Source organism: Salmo trutta, chromosome 21 (assembly GCF_901001165.1).
Source record: "Salmo trutta chromosome 21, fSalTru1.1, whole genome shotgun sequence".
In the NCBI taxonomy this organism is placed as follows: domain Eukaryota; kingdom Metazoa; phylum Chordata; class Actinopteri; order Salmoniformes; family Salmonidae; genus Salmo; species Salmo trutta.
The window spans coordinates 8,919,058-8,944,664 of record NC_042977.1 but is presented as its reverse complement, the minus strand read 5'-3'; the positions used below and the strand labels follow the sequence as shown (position 1 = coordinate 8,944,664).

The window sequence follows — 25,607 nt, the reverse complement described above, 5'->3', positions numbered from 1 at the left end:
ACCCGACACTAATTTCATCGCGTATTCGGTTGATCGCTCCTCTATAAGTACCTGCACAAATTGAGGCTCATGAAGACATCGCTGGTTATGGAATACCAACTCTATATACAGTGCTAGTTCTTCGCCTGCTCTATCATCTCCATGGCTAATGCTCTTGTTTAGCATTAGCTGTTAGTGTAGCTGAGAGAGCCTTCTCTATCTGTCCCAGTAAGCCCCCCACTTCCTCCCACCAAATTTCACCCAAAGGATGTCTCTTAGGATTATAGGAACTGCCCTTCCCATTTGCACAGCCCAGCACTTTCTAAACTGTCCCGGAGTTGTATTATCTACCGAGCCCATATTAGAGCATCAAACAGGCTTACCTTCCCTTTTGGATTCGCCTTGGCCGATTACAGCTCCTTCAGAGGGCTGACATTCCTAGGAGTTGGTGTTCTTGAGTCACTTTGACACATTTGTCTGCCCTTTTGATGAATGAATATTTCTGGAAATCTTTTTACACTCGCATATGGCAGATTAGGCCAGCTTTAGCTGTTGTCTGTCAGCTTGGTTTTGTCATCAAAGCAACAGAGGTCTCCGTCAGAAAGTGCAACCGAGTGATGGATGAATGAAAGAGAGAGCAAGAAAATGGAAAAGAAAGGAAACTATGAGATGCTGGACAACCCCGCCACATTGGGCCCAGAGTACAGTAGCTGAAAGATCCAACAAAGCCTTTTCAGTGTAAGTGTACCTCCTGCCTGGAGATCCTCAGGGGACAATTTATACTATAGCTAGGCGAAAGCGGCATGTCGATTTTTATTGAGTGAAATTGAACCTGCTGGGCGGACAGACGTGTGTTGGCACCTCTCTAATCCCTGTGAGCTTTATCTGAGCTTTATCTGATTCCGTCACCACTTAACAATCTTCTTAGTGCTCGTGCTGTATCCCTAACCACTCGACATGGAAATCCACCACTAGAGGAAGTCCACTTTAGGAAAGAGTCCACCTGAGAGAGGGATGTCCACGTTTTGTCATATATTTGCTCTCAGGGAACACTTCAAAAGGAGTGCCCACTTCAGAGGGAATTCTGCCTCAGAAGGAAAATACACGCTGTATAACTGCAATGTCAGCCACTGTTCAAAAACCCCACTTTAAGAGGTGTCATACAGCAACATCAGTTAGGTCACACTGGTGTCAGAAGTGGGATACATCTCCTGGGTAATTCAGTTATAATTGCGCACAGCAGGCCGTTCACAGGAAAAAGTTAAATACTAAAAGTGCAAGGTCAAAAGGTCTCAGATGAGTAATATCTGTATTTTCTCTCTCTCGCTCTCTCTCTCTCAATCTCTCTCTCTCAGCCCTCTTTAATCTAATTCCTGTGGGTCTGAGGGTGGTGGCCATCCAAGGGGTGAAGGCCGGCCTCTACATTGGAATGAACGGAGAAGGATTCCTCTACAGCTCAGTAAGAGCCACCGCCTCTCACAGGCGTGTGTATGTGTGTTTGTGCGTGTTTGTTTATGAGTCCATGCGTGTCTTTTTGTGTGTGTATGAATACATGCTAATGTTGTGCAGTGTGCATGCGTATGTTTTTGTATTTGTTGTTCTTGTTTTGATTTGTAAAATGTTTTCCTTCATTGTACCACATTGGTACACATTGGCCACATTCATTCTACATTCATACGTATTTCAATTTCTGTATTTTTGTGTGGAGCTGTGTAAAACACTTGTTTTATTGTGCAATAATTGCTACCTTGTTCAATGTTTCTTTCTAGTACCGTGCATGCACTTAATGCAAAAACGGGTTTCACTTTATAAAAAAATACTAACTGCCCCTAAAATCAAACTTCTCGTTTTGACAACTGCCTATGTGGCATCGATATGTGTCAGAAACATTTATTCTTGTGTCAAATTTATTTATTTAAAAAAGGTTTTTATTATTATAATTTTTTCTCACCAATTTTGTGATATCCAACTGGTACAGTCTTGTCCCATCACTGCAACTCCCGTACGGACTCGGGAGAGGCGAAGGTCGAGAGCCATGCGTCCTCTGAAACACGACCCTGCCAAGCTGCACTGCTTCTTGACACACTGCTCTCTTAACCCGGAAGCCTGCCGCACCAATGAGTCGGAGGAAACACCGTCCAACTGGCGACCGTGTCAGCGTGCATGCTGACGTGCAGCGTGCATGCCCGGCCCGCCACAGGAGTCGCTAGAGTGCGATGGGACAAGGAAATCCTGGCCGGCCAAACCCTCCCCTAACCCAGACAATGCTGGGCCAATTGTGCGCTGCCTCATGGGTCTCCTGGTCGCGGCCAGATCTGTAGTGACGCCTCTAGTACTGCGATGCAGTGTCCTTAGACCGCTGCGCTACTCAGGAAGCCCTCGTCTCAAAATTGACTACAAAGTGTAAATAGGATAGATTTGGTTATGAAGTCAGTCTCATCCAAAACAGAGTTTGTAAGTGAGTTGGTCACGACTTACTGGAGGGTTGAAGTTGAAAGTTTACATACACCTCAGCCAAATACATTTAAACTCAGCTTTTCACAATTCCTAACATTTAATCTAAGTAAAAATTCCCTGTCTTAGGTCAGTTAGGATCACCACTTTATTTTAAGAATGTGAAATGTCAGAATAATAGTAGAGAGAATGATTTATTTCTGATTTTATTTCTTTCATCACATTCCCAGTGGGCAAGAAGTTTGCATACACTCAATTAGTATTTGGTAGCTTTGCCTTTAAATTGTGTAACTTGGGTCAAACGTTTTGGGTAGCCTTCCACAAGCTTCCCACAATAAGTTCGGGGAATTTTGGGCCCATTCCTCCTGACAGAGCTAGTGTAACTAAGTCAGGTTTGTAGGCATCCTTGCTCGCACACGCTTTTTCAGTTCTTCCCACAGATTTTCTATGGGATTGAGGTTAGGACTTTGTGATGGCCACTCCAATACCTTGACTTTGTTGTCCTTAAGCCACAACTTTAGAAGTATGCTTGGGGTCATTGTCCATTTGGAAGACCCATTTGCGACCAAGCTTTAACTTCCTGACTGATGTCTTGAGATGTTGCTTCAATATATCCACATAATTCCCCCCCTCATGATGCCATCTATTTTGGGAAGTGCACCAGTCCCTCCTGCAGCAAATCACCCCCACAACATGATGCTGCCACCCCCGTGCTTCACGGTTGGGATGGTGTTCTTCGGCTTGCAAGCCTCCCCCTTTTTCCTCCAAACATAATGATGGTCATTATGGCCAAACAGTTCTATTTTTGTTTCATCAGACCAGAGGACATTTCTCCAAAAAGTACGATCTTTGTCCCCATGTGCAGTTGCAAACCGTAGTCTGGCTTTTTTTTTATGGTGGTTTTGGAGCAGTGTCATCTTCCTTGCTGAGCGGCCTTTCAGGTTATGTCGATATAGGACTCATTTTACTGTGGATACAGATACTTTTGTACCCGTTTCCTCCAGCATCTTCACAAGGTCCTTTGCTGTTGATCTGGGATTGATTTGCACTTTTCTCACCTATCTCTAGGAGACAGAATGCGTCTCCTTCCTGAGCGGTATGACGACTGCGTGGTCCTATGGTGTTTATACTTGTGTACTATTGTTTGTACAGATGAACGTGGTACCTTCAGGCATTTGGAAATTGCTCCCAAGGATGAACCAGACTTGTGGAGGTCTACAATTGTTTTTCTGAGGTCTTGGCTAATTTCTTTTGATTTTCCCATGATGTCAAGCAAAGAGGCACTGACTGAGTTTGAAGGTAGGCCTTGAAATACATACACAGGTACACCTCCAATTGACTCAAATGATGTCAATTAGCCTCTCAGAAGCTTCTAAAGCCATGGCATAATTTTCTGGCATTTTTCAAGCTGTTTAAAGGCACAGTCAATTTAGTGTATGTAAACTTCTGACCCACTGGAATTGTGATACAGTGAATTATAAGTGAGTAATCTGTCTGTAAACAATTGCTGGAAAAATTAATTGTGTCATGCACAAGGTCCTAACCGACTTGCCAAAACTATAGTTTGTTAACAAGAAAGCTGTGGAGTGGTTGAAAAACGAGTTGTAATGACTCCAACCTAAGTGTATGTGAACTTCCGACTTCAACTGTGCATGCCCACTTTTGCCGATGAGGCCCAATTGCCCAGAGAAAACACATTGTGGTCTTTCTCCAGCTGCCATGTGGACATTTGTTTCCAAGTTTGCATATGGGTGCCACACACGCACATTTCACTCGGCAAATTGGAGGGACAATTACCTTCCATAAAGTTGATGCAAACTTCCAATGCATTTCAACAATCTTGCCAAATGGCCAGGAATGGATGACCTCCGACACGGTCACTTCTGCCGCATGTCAACCGTGAAACCACTGGTGTTGGTGAGTACTTTAGCAAAGTAGATAGCTGGTACTAGCTAGTAGCGACGTTTGGTTATACAACATTATTTGATAACGCTAGCGAGCCAGACTAGCTATGACACCACAGATGAAAGAGGAATGATACTGTACTGTAGCTAGCTAAATACATAAAGCTAACGTGTAATGTAGCTTGTCAGAGGAAGATGGGCAGCTCACGTTAGCTAGCTACCTTGCTAACAACAGCTAACTGTAGCCCATTGGCATTTAGGGTCAATACAGGGCAGGCACTTGGATACTAGCTAATCAGAGGATATAACAAGCTTGCTTTCAGTAATGTTTTAACTCGAACTGGCTAGTTAACGTTAGCTGGCTGGCCAACTCATTTCAACTCAGGCAAAGATTTTGATAACTTACCCAGATTTGCAAGAGTTAGCTAGCTAGCATTTGGGGTCTTTGTCTGCTAACCCAAAACAACATGCCTGTTCTCATAAAAGTTGATTGTGGATTTTCTAGGGCAAAAATAAATATAGCTATGGCTCTGTCAGCAAGCATTCAGAAAAGTACACAGTTGGTTGCATATTAACTGTCAGCATCACCGGCCTTAATCTATTTTGTCGTGACAGCCCCTCTATTAGCATATAAATTACTTCCAAACTAAAGTAAGTTATTTTTCTCGCTAAATGTTTATTGATGATATTTTATTTCATTCACAGGCTACGTACAAAACCTACCATATCAGGAGCTGTTACAGAAGGCTGAGGCAGTGACCACACACCAGTCAAAGACTCCAGCCACTCAAGTCATAGACCGTTCTCTCTGCTACCACACGGCAAGCGGTACCAAAGGCTCCATAACAGCTTCTACGCTTAAGACTGCTGAACCTGTACCCCCGTACATTGACTCGGTACCGGTACCCCCTGTATATAGCCTCATTATTGTTTTTATAATTATTTTTCTTCACTTTAGTTTATTTAGTAAATATTTTCTTAACTCTATTTAATCAACTGCATTGTTGGTTAATTAAGGGCTTGTAAGTAAGGTCTACACATGTTTTATTCACCGCATGTGACAAATAAAATTTGATTTGATTTGTGTACAGTATGTTGTAAGGAGGTGCCCCCTTCCACTGTGTCAATGGACTACTCCTGGGCCTGAGTGAGTAATGTCAACCAGTCAACGCCAAGCTGGCACGTGTCCCTTGTGAATTGGCTGTGTTCAATCGTGTTTGGCTTCCATGACTGTATGGTGACAGACTTTCTCTCTCCCTCCCTCTGTGATATACGAGCTGGGTCAGATATAGGAGCCTAAGTCAGGCTCCTTTATGACAAGTATCTGTGACAAGAGGGACCTGGAGCAGATCTACGCTGCCATGGACATCAGGTATTGGCAAACACCTCAGAAGGGACAAAAGTCGATAAGTAATAAGATAGTACATCACAAGTATTTAGTAATATCACTCTTTCAATACATGTCACTCATCAACTCATCCTTGTTTTACTACAGATGGAGGACAGAAGAGATGCTTTTGAAATGGAGTCCTCAGGTTGATACTGATGTCTGAATGGGAGAGACATAGATGTTGCACCCAGCATTCAAATTATACAAGATATCTATTACTTGTTGTGGTCTTTTGTTATTATTGAATCGGACTGTACTATCAATGGGGGGGGGGGACCATACAAAAACTTATAATATTTGCACGTTGTTATATTAGCAGAACACTGCTTCTACAGTGTTATGTGAAGTAGGGTTTATTCTACATGGAACTGTTACACTCGAAGGTTATCTACGTAAGTGGCTCTGGATAAGAGCGTCTGCTAAATGACTAAAATATCAAATGTAAATGTAATAAGTTCAGCAATTGCACTCTTCTAATATTAGTGATTAGGCTACTAACCTGGAGGAAGCTTTGAATTGGTCAGTAGCCTACAGAGTGGTATGAGAAGTGCGACATCCTCCACATCGGCCTGTAGTTATTGAACTCGGCCTGCTGGACCCATGGGTTGAAGCAAACTCTTGTCATATCCAGGACGGAGTGTCATGCACTCCACTTCTCCTGTCCCCTGACTGCACCTGTCCAAAACTTCTAAAACATGACATAGATGGAAGGGACTTCATCACCCACTGGAGACTTGAGGACAGAACCTCACCCAGACAGCTGTACATGTCAGATTTGGACAAATAGACAAATAGAATGCCATTCTAGTTCTGGTTAGACCGCTGAAGTTGTACAATACATAAACATTTTTTTATTTGCTAGGTAAGTGTAGGCATACTGTCTTTATCAGCACAGCAATATGATATTTACAGCATAAAAAGTTTTGTCTATGTAACACGAACACACATCATTTTTTGTTGTTGATAAATGTATCTACACTCAAGCTTGGCGATATTTGTACGAAGTTGACGTGTAGCCTACACCTGTTGGGATATTAGTAGATCTAACAGCGGGCATAAGGAGAGACAAGATGAGAAAAACTGCCAGTTAAAGAACTAGTGTTGTAGGAGAGCTGAGCTGACTCAAGACCGGGCATTGAACTCACAGTTGACACCATTTCCACAGTAACATGTCTTTACATGAAGTGATGAAACATTGAAACTAAGTTGCAAGCTATTTTGGTAGCAAGGTGTTGTAGAACAATTGTCTTATGAAACGCATACCAGACACTGGCTCTTGCTATCTTGCATTAACTGATTTCACAGAGAAATATCAGCTAGATAGGCTAGACAGCTACAGCTATCCCCAAGCTATACTAGCTAGCTGCTGTCAGTTTGGCTAAACATAAGGTCAGCACAGGCTTTAGCCTACACATAGAACTGAATTAGCTGACCACCTTGAGATGACAAGTCAGTCAGGAGGGAAGAAGTCCTTCACTTCAACATTTCGTTCTCTCCATAACAAAGCTAGCTTAGTTTACCTCACTGTACTCACTACTGCCTTGTTGCAAAGACACACCCAAGAAACACCCACATCAAACCACACCCACAAGACAACTCTCGTTTGGCTTCAGTCATGGCCGCTAACATTTATTAATGACCAAACTTCAAAACAAGGCCAAATCAGGAAGTTCAGTCGTTCTTTAAATTTAGGATGAGACAATGTTTTTGTGGGACTCAATTGTGGGTGGGGGGGTTGGGGTGCGTGTTTGTGTGCGTGATAGCTGTTCTCATTGGTGACGAATGCATGCCTCTGCACTGACGGGAGAGGCTTGAGCACGTTTGTGGGAATGTGGTGCAGCAGAGAGAGAGAGAGAGAGAGAGGAGGATCTCAGATTGGTTACGTAACGGACAGCAGCACAACTTTCTAATCCTGTTAAAGACTATGTACGGGGAGAAGAGGGGTATGTGGTCCCCCAGGAGTGTCTGACTGCTGAGGGACTTGTGGTGCGGCTGTAATGGTCATCTGATCACTGCTCAGCCGTGACGAGTCTGTCAGAGAGGGTAGCTCGGCTTTAGACGTCTCAACAAGTTCACAGAAATACACATACACAAACGTATGCCTGCACGTACACACACATATCCACACAAATTTATATAAATACATAATTGGAGATACGAATGCTAAAATATTTATAATCACATGATGCTAGTACACCCACATACAGATACATAAATTCACCAATAATTTTACAAATATACTCACACAATCACAGATACACCATATATATACAGAGACAAATAAATGACCACATACACACCAACCAGTACAAACACATTTAAACTTAAAAGATACAGATCACAGATTATTGTGTACATCACATGTGCGTTACATTACAGTTGAATTAAACAGTAATTTAACAAACGTGAACTCAATGCAAAGCTAATTTAAAGAGTTTGTGACAGTGGAACCGCATTTCTATCGTCAGTCAGGTTATAACATTCAATTACCATCATCTTGGGAGCCAGACAGACTTTAACCCCAGTGTCAAACAGCAGCTTTTAAGGCTCTGCTACACAATCCTTCATCATCACTTTTATAGGCCGGAGCACACATCTTTCCCCTTTCACAAAGAGGATAAGGAATCTGTCAGAAGCCATAAAGGCTTTTACAGTAGTGGCTGAAAGACCCATTTTAATTAAACAGAGAGCAGCCATATACAGTGGCCCATCTCTCCAGACATGCATCATGGGAAATTAGCATGACGTGGCAGAACGCAGATCACAGAGGCCTCGGCAAAACAGCCGAACCGGACAGTTAACCCGTGCTGCCCTCAAACCAAGACTGCTAATAATTTATAGGCTGTGTTTCAACATGTCAATTTCAAATTCAAAACAGTTTGAATTGAGGTGTGTTCTGCCTCCTCATGAATTGACGTAGAAGTAGCCCATTTCACTGTTGTGGACAAATTTTGTTTGAGGCTTTACTAAGCCGGACCAACTCCTCTTTTCGAGGAGAGCCCAAACACTTTCACAGTGTTTCCGCAGATCAAGTATGCAGACATTTGTGCAGTCTAGCACAAACTCTTTCCCCCTAGCATATTTTATGGCTGCCGCTCACATTGCCTTCATTGCTGTTTTCCTTATAAATAATAACTTTGGACATGTGTGCGTTCCTAAGTGCCTTATTTTCTGTTGTGTTGTCATTTCTAGTGGAGCATACTGTATGTATGTATAGAGCATAATGTATTTACAGTTTTCTTCACGTTTTCAAGAATTGGGTGACAAGTCATGCATTCCGATTCTTGCATAGATTTTAATGGACACATACAATGTGTGTAAAATACTTTTTGGCAAGTTGTACTGATTATGATGAGCTAATGCTAAGCTACACTACATGACCAAAAGTATGTGGACACCTGCTCGTCGAAAATCTCATTCCAAGATCATACTCATTAATATGGAGTTGGTCTCCCGTTTGCTGCTATAACAGCCTCCACTCTTCTGGGAAGGCTTTCCACCAGATGTCGGAGGGACTTGCTTCCATTCAGCCACAAAAGCATTAGTGAGGTCGGGCACTGATGTTGGGTTATTAGGCCTGGCTCACAGTCAGCGTTCCAATTCATACCAAGGTGTTCGGTGGGGTTGAGGTCAGGGCTTTGTGCAGGCCAGTCAACTTATTTCACAGCAATCTCGACAAACCATTTCTGTATGGACCTTGCTTTGTGCATGGGGCATTGTCATGCTTGAAACAAGAAAGGGCCTTCCCCAAACTGTTGCCACAAAGTTGGAAGCACAGAATCGTCTAGAATGTCATTGTATGCTGTAGCGTTAAGATTTCCCTTCACTGAAACTAAGGGGCCCAAACCATGAAAAACAGCCCCAGACCATTATTCCTCCTCCATCAAACTTTACAGTTGACACTATGCATTGGGGCAGGTAGCTTTCTCCTGGCATCTGCCAAACCCAGATTCGTCCATCGGACTGCCAGATGGTGAAGCGTGATTCATCACTCCAGAGAGTGCGTTCCACTACTCCAGAGTCCAATGTCGGCGAGCCTTACACCGCTCTAGCCAAAGCTTGGCTTCCACATTGTCACAGGCGTCGTAGGGTAGAGACCAAGACGCAGCGGGAAAATGTACACTCATCTTCTTTTTTTATTGGTGAAGAAGGAAAACACGTATACAAAACACAAACAAACTGGACAGTCTTGTCAGGCAAACAGCTAAACAAGAACAATCTCCCACCAAAAACCCATGGAAAACAAACTCCTAATTATAGGACCCTCAATCAGAGGCAACAATAACCAGCTGCCTCCAATTGAAGGTCCAACCCCAATTAACTAAACATAGAAATACAAAAGACTAGATAGAACATAGAAATATATTAACATAGAACAATGACTAACAAACCCCGGACTAATAAATCAAATACCCCTCTACCTAAACACATACACAAAACACACCCTGAACCACATAAAACAAACACCCCTTGCCACGTCCTGACCAAACTACAATAACAAATAACCCCTATACTGGTCAGGACGTGACACACATGGTGATCTTAGGCTTGTGTGCAGCTGCTCGGCCATGGAAACCCATTTCATGAAACTCCCGACGAACAGTTATTGTGCTGACGTATCTTCCAGAGGCAGTTTGGAACTCTGTAGTGAGTGCTACAGTGCAATAATCATTTAGTTCAGTTACCTTCGCTTTCTTGAGCCACCGTTCTTCTACACCTGCATTGCTTGCTGTTTGGGGTTTTAGGCTGGGTTTCTGTACAGCACTTTGAGATATCAGCTGATGTAAGAAGGGCTGTATAAATACATTTTATTTAGATTTTTTTTTTGTACAGGAACAATGGTGGACATCTTTAAGCAAGTGGGGACAGCAGACTGGGACAGGGAGAGATTGAATATGTCCGTAAACAATCCAGCCATCTGGTCTGCGCATGCTCTGGGGATGTGGCTAGGGATGTCGTCTGGGCCGGCAGACTTGCGAGGGTTAACACGCTTAAATGCCTTACTCATGTCAGCCATGGAGAACGAGCTCACTGTCCTCGGGAGAGGCGCTGGCCCACATTGGCAGCACTGTGTTTTCCTCGAAGCGGGTGGAGAAGGTGTTTAGCTTGTCCAGTAGAAAGATATCGGTGTCCACGACGTGGTTCGATTTCCCTTTATAATCCGTGATTGTCTAGAGTCCCTAACACAATCTCATGTCTGAGCCGTTGAATTGTGACTCCACTGTGTCGCTGTACTGAAGTTTTGCCTGTTTGATTACCTTACGAGGGCATAACTGGACTGTTCATACTCAACCATATTAGCAGTCACCTTTCCGTGGTTAAATGCAGTGGTTCGCGCTTTCAGTTTTTTGTGAATGCTGGCATCAATCCATGTTTTTTTGGTTTGGAAAAACATCCCATATACACTTCCTGATGAACTCAGTTACCGTGTCAGTGTTTGTGTTAGTGTTATTCTCAAAGGCAACCTGGAACATATCCCAGTCCGGAATTATCAAAACAGTCTTGAAGCATGGATTCCGATTGGTGAAACATTTACATTTTACATTTAAGTCATTGAGCAGACGCTCTTATCCAGAGCGACTTACAAATTGGTGCATTCACCTTATGATATCCAGTGGAGACCAGCATTGAACAGTCCTTACCATGGGTACATCCTGTTTGAGTTTCTCCCTATAGGAAGTGAGGAGCAGAATGGAGGCGTGATCTGATTTGCCAAAGGGAGAGTGGGGGAGGGCCTTGTAGCCGTCCCAAAAGGGATAGTAGCAATGTTTTTCATGTGTGAATAGCACAGGCAATGTGTTGGTAAAACTGCTGTAGCGTTTCCCTCAAATTTCCTTTGTTAACTTCACTGGGGTATGGGGCAGCATTCGGAATTTTGGATGAAAAGCGTGCGCAAATTAAACTGCCTGCTACTCAGGCCCAGAAGCTAGGATATGCATATAATTGAAATATTATTGATTATTTATGACAAAAACAACCTGAGGATTGATTTTAAACATCGTTTGACATGTTTCTACGAACTTTATTTTACTTTTTTGACTTTTCGTCTGGATGTTGAGAGCGCGCTTTGGGCCTTTGGATTACTGAACTAAACGCGACAATTTCAACTGAGGTTTTTGGACATAAAGAGGGACATTATCGAACAAAACAAACATTTATTGTGTAACATGAAGTCTTGTAAGTGCCATCTGATGAAGATCATCAAAGGTTAGTGATTAATTTAATCGCTATTTCTGATTTTTGTGAGCCCTCTCCTTGGCTGGAAAATGGCTGTATGGTTTTCTGTGACTAGGCGCTGACCTAACATAATCGTATGGTGTGCTTTCGCCGTAAAGCCTTTTTGAAATCGGACACTGTGGTTGGATTAACAAGAAGTTTATCTATAAAATGGTGTCTAATACTTGTATGTTAGAGGAATTTTAATTATGGGATTTCTGTTGTTTTGAATTTGGCGCCCTGCAATTTCACTGGCTGTTGTCGAGGTGGGACGCTACCGTCCCACTTATACCAGAGAGGTTAAACTCTCCAGCTACAATAAATGCGGTCTCAGGATATGTGGTTTCCAGTTTGCATAAAGTTCAGTGAAGTTCTTTGAGGGCTGTCGTAGTATCCAAAAGTTATTTCCGGCTGTATGTAATAATGCCAAAACCTTCTGATCTAATAATATGAGAAGTAACACAAAACATATATATTTAATGCAAAGTTGCTTAGGAGCCAGGAACGAGGCGACCATGTCTATCGGCGCCATCTTGTTCAGGTGAATAAAAATTCCAAGTGTTGGATATCCCTAACTCCGGCTGGATTCCAACAGGAATTACACAAATACTTTGCAAGCTAGCATAATGTGACATGCAAGTAGGGTTTCAAAATTCCGTTTGGAATATTCCTGGAAATCCTTCAACCAGGATTTTTGAGAAAATCTGGGAATTTTAGGAAAGTCTATTCAGAGATTATTTTGAGAAGATGGGAAACTCCATTGGATTCGTTTTGAGGTTGCTAGGCCTCAAACTAAGGCCTTATAAGACACATAATGTATTTTCATAAAGAGTTTCATTATAATGAAAAACTAATTTCACAGTGACTATTATAATTTTGAGTAATGACTACAAAATCACTTTAAGTAACTGTACTCGGGTATATAAGTGCAAAGTGGTTTCCTCAAGGTTTGTCTAATGACACCACATTGGGGTTTACAATGTAGTCAACTTGACCTCTGATTGGCATTAGGCATGCTGCTCATGCTACCACGAATGAGATACTTACATGCACTCACATCACTCTTTTTTTTTTATGGTCCCCCCCCCCTGTGCTCCGGACCATAGGGACTAGTGGTAAGAAGATTCAGTGTTTCTTTGGTTCTTTGGCCTGTGAACTTGGAGAAGAGCTGGGTGTGAGTGTGAGTTAAAGAATTGTGGATGAAAGTGGGAGTTGGTGATCCGCACTGATCTGTGGGAAAGGGTGTTGAGTGATCGGTGTGATGTTGCTTGATGGTGTTAAGGTCAGTGTTGAAGAGGGTATCTTGGAAAGTTAAATGTTTTCAGTTGAGCAATTATATTCTAAGGTTGGATATTGTCCTGGAGATCATTTCTGGTCCCCAAATGTATTGTTAAGTGTAACAACATCATTTTTGTGGGCTTACATGTTGTGTTTTCAGAGCTTGGCTAAAAAGAAAGTGACATCTGTGGTTTTATACAAGCTTAAGTTGGTAATTGGTAACACCTCATGGAAGGCAATTAAGTTAACCCCCTGGCCAGAGGCTTGCATTTTTCAGAGCAAGTAAAATACACTGAGTGTACAAAACATTGTGAACACATGCTCTTTCCATGACATAGACTGACCAGGTGAATCCAGGTGGAAGCTATGATCCCTTATTGTCACTTGTTAAATCCACTTCAGTCAGTGTAGATGAAGGGGAGGAGACAGGTTAAAGAATGATTTTTAAGTCTTGAAACATTTGAGACATGGATTGTGTATGTGTAGCATTCAGAGGGTGAATGGGCAAGACAAAATATTTAAGTGCTTTTGAACGGGGGATGGTAGCAGGTGCTGGGTTTTTCCGTCAAGAATGGTTCACCACCCAAAGGACATCCAGCCAACTTGACACAGCTGTGAGAAGTCAACATGAGCCAGCATCCCTTTCAACACCTTGTAGAGTCCATGCCCCGACGAATTGAGGCTGTTCAGAGGGCAATGGGGGGGGGGGGGGTGTAGCTCAATATTAGGAAGTTACTCTTAATGTTTTGTACACTCAGTGTTTGCCATTGTGTATGTGCCAAACTCACTACCATGCGAGTGGGATGTTATCCTGATTTCTTTTTAAATATAGCAATTTTCTTTTTTTAGGGAAATGTTTGGGTAATAGTGGTACTTGCTGCAATGCTCAAGAAAACCGGTTCCACCTAAGACCATAAATGACATCATGTCAGCTGTTCAACAAAGACAGCAGGTGGCACAATTTTTGGTTTGATTCTTTGCATTCATCCCAGGTAAATATCACCACGTTTCGGTTTCGTTTCGATTATTAAACAATAATCACCGTTTTCAATTTTTGTGTTTTTTTTATTGTGACTTTTTCATTGAATGCACTATGCATTATGTGGGTTGAATGCTGTAACAACACAGAATAAAACAATACAAGGACAAAAATACAATGAATGGTAGTGACTGCCTAGTACTGCTAGTTTTATTTCATTACTTTATGATTTAATTCCAAGACATCTCATCTCTATAGAGATGCTGCCTATACTGTCTGACAAAATCACTATTTACGAGATCTAAGTAAATAAGGCATACTTGAGTGATGAATATCAACTATCAATCACTTAGATCCTGTATTTTCAGGTAGAGATACCTCGCGAAGCAAATGCTTTCTATCCCTGTCGATCGCGCGTTCTCTCTTCTCTGTTTGCTCTGTCTGCTCCGCACTGTTCCTATAATTGTCTCTACTTTTGGATATTTTTGATAGTGAATTTTATCAGATCTTCAACCAAAACCTAACATTAGATAAAGGGAACACGAGTGAACAAATAACACAACCGTTACATACTTATTTCATTTATTTCATAAACAAAGTTATGCAACACCCACTACCCCTGTGTGAAAAAGTAATTGCCCCCTTACAGTCAATAACTGGTTGTGCCACCTTTAGCTGCAATGACTCCAACCAAACACTTCCTGTAGTTGTTGATCAGTCTCTCACGTTGCTGTGGAGGAATATTGGCCCACTCTTCCATGCAGAACTGCTGTAACTCAGCGACATTTGTGGGTTTTCAAGCATGAACTGCTTGTTTCAAGTCCTGCCGCAACATCTCAGTTGAGATAAGGTTTGGACTTTGACTAGGCCATTCCAAAACTTCAAATTGGTTGCTTTTTAGCCATTTTCATGTAGACTTGATTGTGTTTTGGATCATTGTCTTGCTGCATGACCCAGCTGCGCATCAGCTTACAGACGGATGACATGACATTCTCCCGTAGAATTATCTGATACAGAGCAGAATTCATGATTCCTTCTATTAAGCAAGTCATCCAGGTCCTGAGGCAGCAAAGCATCCCCAAACCATCACACTACCACCACCATGCTTGACCGTTTGTATGAGGTTCTTACTGTGGAATGCAGTGTTTGGTTTTCGCCAGACATAATGAGACCCATGTCATCTAAAAAGTTATACTTTTGAATCATCTGTCCATAGAGCATTCTTCCAAGAGTCTTGATGATCATCCAGGTGCTTTTTTGACAAACTTGAGTCAACTTTTTGGACGAAATGGGTCCCATAATGCCTGGTGAAAACCAAACACTGCATTCCACAGTAAGAACCTCAATCCAACGGTCAAGCATGGTGCTATATTAGGTTTTGGTTGAAGATCTGATAACATTCAGTATAAAAAATATGCAAAAATCAGAAAGGGGGCAAATACTTTTTCACGGCAATGTAGCTGAGTGCTCCACACAGACCGGACAAGTAGATAGGAGCACAATGGATTATGGTCATTGTAGTTAAACTATGTTGAATATTGGCCTCTTACAAACTACAACTCCCTACTACATCGCACAGTTCAGGTTTGATCTGATTTATCTCTATAGAAAAACGGCACATTGAGCTCACAGAAGAAAAAAAACGGAGCAAAGTGGAATTAAAATCATTGAACTGAAGTCGGTCAATTAGTTGTTTAAAAACCGGTTAATCACTCAGCACTATAAAACGGCCACCATATTTCAACTTTTTCAACAGAAATCAACAAACTTAGGACGTTCGCTTTTTGTGTGTTATTTTGAGTACTGTATATGTTGAAGTATTGAGATTATTGACTATCAGTCAGTACAGTGTGGATGTGAGATTACGTAGTTCAGATGTTGAGTACTGTAGATGTTGAGTACTGTAGCTAGTCTTGGTGTCCTACAGTCTATGGACTTGGAATCCAGAACGATGATCAACAGTGCTGATGTTGGTTTGGTTTGAAGGGTGATGCCGATGTTGAGAGCTGGGATGTGTGGGGGGTTCATCTCCAGTGAGGAGATCTCCATTATTTATAACACTCACTGTGACCTACTTTGCAGCACAGCAGTAACCACTCGCTCGCTGTATTTCAAAAAGCATCTATCTTTAACTAAGGGACAGGGGGGCGCGTACTCACTTACACTCTCAAGCAACATACATGCGCACATGAAAGTGAAGCCTTATAAACGCAAAGCCTCACATAAAGCGTACAGTTTATGTGCAACCTATCACTCGAGCACTCATACATACAATTAGGCAACTCACACACACACATTTACACACACACACACAGACTGCTGATAATCCCGCCCTGCATCTGCCCTCTCTCCTGTTGTACCTGGCCTTCTAAATGGTGTCTAAATTGTTCCCGTTGGTTCTCTCAGTCACCCACTGACTTTATTGCTTCTTATTTATGCCTGTGCCGCCGGAGACAAAAAAATTGTGCCGCAGTAAAACCATAAAGTGGAGGCTGTGGGGAGGAAGTGACCGAAGGGAGGAGAGGAGGGGAAGGCAGGACTCCAGATTTTCTTTTTAGGGATGGGGCCACCACACCGCAAATGAGAAAATATCATTTTTTTGCGAGGGAGTGCTGTGCAGTGCCTCTGTTCTCCAACCAAAGACGGATGTGAGTATGTGGAATGGAGAGGATTACTGTGAAGGTGCAAGCTCTGCAGTCTGATAAAGCGATAAGACTGTGTTGCGGCTACTAATGAGATGTAGCCTGGTGGCCTTCTGTTAGAGAGAGAACACTGGAACAGAACTATTCATTTCATTGTCTCTCAGAGGGAGCCCCATAAAAATTGTCCTTACTGTAAAGTCTGAGAGTGTGTGTGTGTGTGTGTGTGTGTGTGTGTGTGTGTGTGTGTGTGTGTGTGTGTGTGTGTGTGTGTGTGTGTGTGTGTGTGTGTGTGTGTGTGTGTGTGTGTGTGCTTGTGTCTGTTTTCGTCTGTGTGTGTGCATATGTGCGTTTTCTGTGTGTCCGTTTTCATGTGTGTCTGTGTCTGTCTGTTTGTGGGTGTGTGTGTTTGGTCATTAACTGTGTAATATATGTCCTCTTTGTGGGTTCTGTGTCGTTCCCACACTCCCAATGTCACTGAGGTAGCTGTCTAGACTAGAGTGGTACAGCCCCGAGCTGGAATAGTAATGATACCGAGTAGAGGGGATTCAGACCCACAGAACAACAAATCTCGATTCAGATTCAATTGAAGGGCCTTTATGTTCTGATGTCGTTTCAATTGCTGTATGGTTTCAACACGAGAAGGGGAATTCTAAAGCCTGAGGAAAGGTATGGGCTAGTCAGGCAACGCAGGATTTTATATTGGTGAGTCAACTGGATTCACTCTCTTGTCAGTTTACACTGAACTGGATTCACTCTTAGGCTGGGAATCAATCTGTTTGTGCGTTGATTGAGATATACAGCGTTTCCTGTGAATGCGATCTCTGTGAACACTGCTGTTAAAAGGCACATTGACAACAACGCGCTGTTGGATCGCATCCCAGCCTTAATCTATTTACACTGAACTGCATTCAATTTCAGTCTGTTTAACTGAACTGGATTCACTCTCAGTCTTTCCACAAACTACTTTACATTCTCTACCCTTACTGTGCGCTTGGTCTACCATGTTTGCACCACACGCTGTGCGTATATCTACGCATCAGTCTGACTATTGTTTACATACGGTATATGTTGATGCTCCGCATGTACAGACCCCTCGGTCTTGTTTGTATACTCTGTGTCCATTCTGTGTCCATCTGCTCTATTTCTATCTCTCGTCTGTCTGTCCTGTCTATGTGCTCTACACTCTTTGAAGTAAAGGAGCCTGGAAGAACCATTTGTGGTTCTAAACATTGCCACACTGGAGGAACCTTTCCAGTTCAACCCCCATGTAAAGGTTCAAACCGGAACCTTTTTTATGATGGAAGGGTTCAATTTTGAACCTTTTAAATAATATATTGTAGAGGTGGCAGCCTATCAGAAGATTGGAGGCATGGCTTATTGTTGGCGTGGCTTTTCAGCTAGTTCTTTTGGCCACCCGTTACAGTAAATGTAATTCTTGTTCCTCATGTTAAGTTTGTACACTGCAGCTTTCAATTTCCTTGAATATTTACACATATTACATGTTTGAACATAATGTTAACATTGCTGATATACATATGGTAATAAAGTGGTAACTATTTACATTTTGGGATTTGAAGCTGCAAAACTGTCAGTGTTCAACTTTAACATGTGATAACAATACAACAGAACAGGAAGGACATTTACTCCCACCGGTGGCCTAAAAAGATCTAGCTGAAAGCCACGCACCTACTAAGCCATGCCTCCAGTCCAGGGTTTCTTCTGGAATGGTTCCTTGAATGACTCCAGGGTTCCTTGAGGATCTCTAGGGTTCATCGAATCACCACTAATTCTTAGAGTGTATATCTGCTCTTCATGCATTTACCAGTTGTTTGCTCTCCACTGTTTCTCCACTGGGCTCCAGGCTGGTCCACCCAGCTTGCCCCAGTGCCCCGTAATGGAGGCGCGTGAGAGCCCCCTCATGTGCCCAGTTTCACTAACAAGTTCTTTCCTTCTCCTTCAGAATTGGGGCTGAATATAAATGAGCGTCCTTTTAATCAGTTTAAACTCTCCAAGCACAGCTTGTTACTCAGAAAAATGGCGGGGTGTTTTTTTTTCTTCCCCTCCTCGGTGAGCTAGTAACAGCTTCTCTTCATTATGCATTCCTGGCAGAGGAGCCAACTTTTAGCACGGCACAAGACCTGTTTACATGTGTGTTAATGCAAATGTGGGTTCTTATCTTTTTGTTTATACCTGTTTTTTCCCCCACAAACTGGTGCACAATGTACGCTCATGTCCTTACAATCTCACACCTCTTATCACCATCCCATTCACAACATACAAGATAACAAACACCATACACACCTCGATCATTCCCCCATCGAAGCCTCCTACGTACCGTATAACCTTCCCTGCTATGCTACAGGAATAATAGACATTAATAGAGCGATGTCCTTGTGGCCAAGTTTGGAGGGGATTTCAGAATATGTCAGTGTGGTTGACAAAGGGAGGGGTGGTTCGGGGGTGTGGGAGCAAGGTGTGAGGGGACCTTGGCATAGATGGGGAAAAAGGGAGATGGAGGTGGAGGAACCCTGGCTGAGTTGCCCACCGTGGGACAGGAAGGATGTGACCCCGCGACCTCCCACGTAGAGAGGCGTCTGCTTTCTGACAGAGTGTCATCAGGTCCAGATAAAACCGACCACTCCAACTCCCCACTGCGGCTTGTCCACAGTCACACGCCTGCTGACCGGCTTACACGCCCCACACGTACCGAGAGTCCTTCAGACTGCCGCCGCGTGTCAAACACCGCCAGGTGTTATAAACGAGCACTCACGCAAACAGTGTGAGGTAGTGCCATGCAGTCTCATGCACGCGCCTATTCACATATTACGTATTCATATTGAGGCTTGAATGCACAAACATGCATCTCTCTCTGACTCTAACACACACACACACACACACTCTCTCACTCACACACACAAGTTTGCCTGTGGATCATCTCCAGCAGTGAGCAGAATTGGGCTGTCAGTCAAAGGGACATCCTTAAAAGGGCACATAACCCTGAAGGAGACAGAGATGAATGAAATATCACCACACACACTGCTGAATCACTTAGCCCAGCAGTTCCAAACAAACTCATTCACCTGGACCATACACAGTCTGATAAACCAATTCAAGAGAACCCAACCAAACCTTGTCAACACACATACAGTAGCTAGTTCCATCTCCTTTTGGCAATGGAGTTTTGTTGGATTTGAATGACGGCAGTGCCTTCTACCCAATATCATCCTCAAAACAATATAATCCAAAGCGATTTCTCATAGGCTTGTCTATTCCGCCCATCTCTCCATCATCTGTTGACCTGTGTCCGTTTGTCTGTCGAGTGCCTTGTGGATCACCAACGTCTCGTAACTCAAACCATCTCGTTACCGCAATAACAACTCTCACTTGCCTCGTCATGTTCAGTGGGGAGAAAACAGTTTGAAATGTGAGAGTGAAATCTGACTTTGTCTAATAAGAACACAGATTTCCAATTCCGTTGGCAAAACGTTTTGGGTGATGTTCCCTACTGAACATGATCCGACTTCCTGAACTTTGATCCGACTTCATGAACATTACTCTAACAACAAACTCCCTTTGTTGTTTGGCACCAAAACAGGAAATGTTCACGCCGGAGTGCAAGTTTAAGGAGTCGGTGTTTGAGAATTACTACGTGATCTACTCGTCCACTGTGTACCGGCAGCAGGAGTCCGGTCGGGCCTGGTTTCTAGGCCTTACCAAGGAAGGCCAGGTCATGAAGGGGAACAGGGTCAAGAAAACCAAGCCCTCCTCACACTTTGTCCCCAGGCCCATTGAAGGTAAGGCATCTGAATGCATCTGCCATCTCATCTGTGTATTGTCTTTTGCAGGTTTTGATCGCCTGGAGTAAGTTGGTTGAAGCCAAGCCCTATATGGTGAAATCAGGGCCCTCTTTTAAAAAACATTTTCATGCACAGATTTGATCGTACATTGTGCGTACGATGAAATCCACAGCAACATTGTAATTTATAAATCTTAAACTTGACGAATGGAAATAAGTGATATACTTGGATTTGCATGACATTTCATGATTTATAAACGCAACGCTTTTATGTGATATACACAACATTATTAGTGTAAACTAATTTTACAAATTGCATTTCCTCACACTGCCGCTACAGTTTTCCTCATTCTAATATTAAGCATAAAAAGTTTTATAAACATGGCCCCTGGGGGATAATGTTTGACCTATGTTCGTCAAATACTTTAGCTGTATTTATTTACTTTGCACAATGGAACCAATTAAATACTCACACAAGTGGGTAACACCTCATAATTATGTCCGGTAATAAATAATGTATATGTTTTTTTAGAAATAGTCTGCCCACCATTTTAGTATTCATTACTCCTACACTTTTTTATGTCAGTAAGCTAGTTATTCATGCATTTATAAACATGTTTTTAAACAATGTATTGCTGGTTTATAAGGCCATGTAAAAGGTGTTTAATATAAATACTTATTTATATTAGACGTTTGCAGTAGGCTACCTGATCTAAAGAAAGCACTATCTATACTTTATAAGCAACCTGTTTATAAAGGACCTGAGTAATACTCCCAAAACGCTGGACATGCCATTAGTAGACATTCCAGCAGTACCTGAGGTCTCAAAATTACCTAAAACATATCCATGGTGAAAGAGTAACCACCCAACACAGGTAGTTACATTTGTAAGGACAGATATTTAATATTTTATACCAAAACAGGTTCCAAGAGCAACTTCCTACACTCTGTGGGAGTCCCTGAGCTCGATCTGACTTTGTCTCTCTGTTTGCCCATCCATCTCCTCATTATTTGTCCTCCATGTTCTCCTCTATCCCCCACTGCTTCCTGCTTCGTCCTCTACTACATACACTGTCTGCAGTGTGTATGTACAGGGAGCCGTCGCTGCATGAGATCGAAGAGAAACAGCGCTCCAGGAAGAGCTCAGGGACTCCCACCATGAACGGAGGGAAAGCTGTCAACCAGAACTCCTAGCAGCAGGGCCCCAAGGGTGGGGGGGCACTAGGGGGGCCTGTGTCCCCCCTCTCTTAAATAGAGGGGAGAGAGGCTACAGACCCCCCTCACCACCATGCCCTCTGAAGGGATGGACCGCCACGAGGGGGAGGAGCTACACCCAAGATGACTAAAAACTGAACTCGCCTGTGAAAATCTTTTAGACGAATATCAAGATAAACCCAGAGGAAAACAAAAAAACAACGACAAACATTTTCAATCAGGAGTTGACCTACGTTTTATGCAAAAAAGAAGAAAAAAAGCTGTGACAAAGGAATGGTGGTCTCTTCACAATACAAATATCTATCGTTTCCAATTTAAGCTGTGAGAAATTAGCTTTAAAGACATGTTCAATTTCCCATGCATTGATTTTATGAACGCTATGGCACCCTCACATGCTTAATTGTGTTACTGTTGTCCAATAATAACAATATTACTTATGTGTTGATAACTCTTCATCCCAATTTAGTATCATGGGTATTCTGTTTTTCATTTGAGACTGTAGACATGAAAAAGTGTTGGTATTTTTTATTGCTTGACATTGAATGCACTTTCACACTGCATACACTGGTGTGAGGGTAAAGAATGAATATATATGAGAAGTCGCTGGTGGGCTCGGTAGGAACAGGAATGGGTGAGTGGGATGGCTTTTGCTCAGGTGATGTACTGTCGGTGTGGAATAGGTTGTGTGGATCTTGGATTCCTTTCCTATCTCCACATATTCTTTGATATGACAGGACTAGACAACTAAAAGCAATATGGCTGCTACTCCACCAAGCCTCATAGTAGTCCTCTAGCATATTATGGTGCGTTCGAGTGCTGATGGAAATTTGGAAATACGAGTTCCTGACCCAGGAATAATGATTGAACGACCCTCAAAGTCTGAGTTCCAAGTGGGAAACATGGTCCAGAATGAAGATACTGAAGTTTACGAGGTGTGACGTTTCATCACTGACCTTTCACCTTTTCGACCACTAGACGATAAAAGAAAGCCATTTACAACCTTAACCATCTGATTAATGTAGCTCGGTGGATCCATACGGTATATAGTTTGACATATTGTCAACATAAGCAACGTTAGCTAGATTAGCCATCTAGCAAAAATGCCATTGGTTGAAGAGCACTTGAAAGCACTCATGTTGTATTTACAACTTCACCAACTGGGAAATATCAGATTCCGAGGACCATTCGAACGCACCATTACTCTCAATGATCCAGTCCTGTGAACTTAATGGTCAAGAGGGAAAGGATAGCCTTGTAATATTATCAATACTCTGGCAAAGTGGGTATAGCCAGGAGGAAAAAAGATTGATAGAGCTTCTGGTTGTTTTTGTTTGGTGTGCCCAGTACTAATAAGGGTATTTTTTCTAATAAGGTCTGGGTTGGCCAATCCTAGGGTGAAATGCAATATTCTCTCCAGAAAAGGAAACTTGGCTAGCATCCGCCAATCAAGGATTCTTTCATGATTATTTGGAACAGGTCTACTTCACCTCTTTATGAGCTTTGACAATACTTTCTTCCAAGTGCGTCAGAGAATGCTTTTAGCCGGTACAAATAAATGATGAAAATGTCCTTGGGAAGGCACGTTGTTGTGGCTTGTGTAAGGGCTCAGCGGACTCAGGCTGCTTGGGGCTAAGGTGATTGTGAAAGCTATCCAAGTATTCGTCCCAATACTCTTAAGATGATTCCTCTCCTTGTGTCTTTATCTTTGTTATCAGTACACTGAGCAGACTCGAAATGTCACAATCGGTTGATGGGGTGTAGCGCATTCGTTTTATGTAATTAGTCTCTTTATATCTGTGGCCATGAGGGAAAAGAAACAAAGGAAGTATTTTGAGATCATTTTCGACGAAGCCCCTGTGAGCTCATCCTCTTCCATCATTACCCTTTCACCTACGACACTAATCAACGATAACCTAGCACAACGCAACGGGAAGGAGCCCAGCCATCCAAAACCAACAAAAACAAAATTTGGATGCCGGAAGGTTCGTTTGCCCTGAGAGTCTGTAAATGTTTCACTTTTTTGTACTTACAGGCTGGCATCCCAATGGCTTCCATCTCAGTAGGTTTTGTGAGCCATGAAATTAGCCGATTGCTGCATTGTGGAAATGAGCCCCCGCCATTTCATAAATCAAATGTAGGAGAGTGGCTGTATATATACGAAGAGTAAAAAGGCTGGTTAAACCAGTAGGGAAGGCAGGGAGGAATCTCCCCCATCACCAAGATGGAGAAGTCACCGTGTCCACTGATCCTATCGTTCGTCTAACTCAGGAAGTCCCACTCCAGTCTAATGAACGGAGTCTGACAACAAGGCGGGCCACCCTTGCCCAGCACCTAATGCACAAAGCCTGGCCAAAGGTGTGGTCTTGGGGGGGGGGGGGGTTGGGTCAGGGGTGTTGGTGGCAGAGTGGGGGGTCTGGAAGTCTTGGGATCTGGCCAGGGCATGAGATAGGGGATGTCAGGGTGTCATGTCAGACACTTCCTCAATTAACTGCGGCAAGTCATGGCAGAAGACCAGCACAAGTCTTCCACTGGGATCAGGAGAGAGCTGGGCTCAGTTCTGCAGTAGTTGCTCCAGTTTAAATAGCCCAAAGGCACAGATCTAGTAATCGGCTTACTCTCCCTCAGTTCTAACCTTAACCATTAGGGGATAGGGACGCAAAACTGACCTTGGATCAGCATCAACTTCATACGACTCAAAAGGATGTACTTTACATAACCTGCTGGCAGAGAAGAAGGGAGGATAGAAATGAGGGGTTAAGAATAGGGAGTGAGAGTAAAATAGGGGATATGCGAGTGAACTAAGAGAGCACTTTTGGGGGACAAAATTAAAATGCCAGAGCGATAGCGCAGGGGCTCAATACTGTTTAAAGAGATATTATATTTATGTTTGTTTGCAAATGATTTCACCGTAAATGGAACTCAAGCATATATGCATTATGAATTGTGAGATGAAAAAAATGCATTGATATTTAAAAATCAGAATGAAGTTAGTGATTGTTTAAGAATAAAAATACATTATCAAAAGCTTTCACTTATTTATTGTACCGCTGTGTTCTTGTTGATAACCTTGTGCACTGTATTCTTCCCCCTGATAACAACATCCCCAAAAAGACTCTATTTCATGTAGAGTAGAACTTTTTCTACCCTCTCTCCCAGATTTCAGGTAGTATCCTTTATGTGCGAGAGAGCGCCCAGTATGAAATCAGTGAAGGTGATTTATCATATCATTTAGGCTCTAGTCCAATGTGTCATTTTGGGATTGCGCTCCTGCGCCCCTTAATTCTACTGTTGTCATGGAAACAGACATTCCCTACTGTCTGCAAGGAGAATGAGGAGGATGAAGGCCCCATGACTTTCAGGGCTGTCTTCTCCTCAGCCATGACTGCTACACAGAGAACGGTTTCTTTTTTTGGGTTCGAGTTTTCTTTTTTTATATTTGGATTTTCTTCCTTGTTTTAGGTTAGCACCTGAAAGAAATGCAGCACTTCAACAAGGGATGAGTGTACACCCACATACTCACAGAGAGAGAGAGGGTTAGATAGACCCAATTATCGCTCTAATCTCTCTCGCTCCCATATACACAGGCACACAATTCACTCACAAAACGCTCACACACATGCACACCTCTCACAAAAGCCTTGCACCCCTCTCTCTCTCTCTCTCTCTCCCTCAATTCAATTCAAGGGGCTTTATTGGCATGAGAAACATATGTTTATATTGCCAAAGCAAGTGAAATGGATAAACAAAAGTGAAA

At 42.7% G+C, this 25,607-nt stretch overlaps 1 protein-coding gene and 1 long non-coding RNA gene across 4 annotated transcripts in view; both read left to right on the top strand.

The window, feature by feature from the left end:
* The window catches only part of LOC115156615 (fibroblast growth factor 12), a 54,828-nt gene extending 30,814 nt beyond the window's left edge, over positions 1 to 24,014 (top strand). For all 3 annotated transcript variants that reach the window (XM_029704117.1, XM_029704114.1, XM_029704116.1), the window contains 3 exons: positions 1,335 to 1,438; positions 20,438 to 20,636; positions 21,720 to 24,014. In XM_029704117.1, coding sequence (XP_029559977.1) covers positions 1,335 to 1,438; positions 20,438 to 20,636; positions 21,720 to 21,832 — 416 coding nt within the window. In that variant the 3' untranslated portion in view covers positions 21,833 to 24,014. The remainder of the gene's footprint in view (positions 1 to 1,334; positions 1,439 to 20,437; positions 20,637 to 21,719) is intronic.
* Positions 4,053 to 5,945, top strand: LOC115156616 (uncharacterized). The gene is made up of 4 exons (XR_003868298.1): positions 4,053 to 4,350; positions 5,043 to 5,233; positions 5,429 to 5,709; positions 5,833 to 5,945. It is a non-coding gene; the product is annotated as an uncharacterized LOC115156616 (long non-coding RNA).
* Positions 24,015 to 25,607: the final 1,593 nt, after the last annotated feature.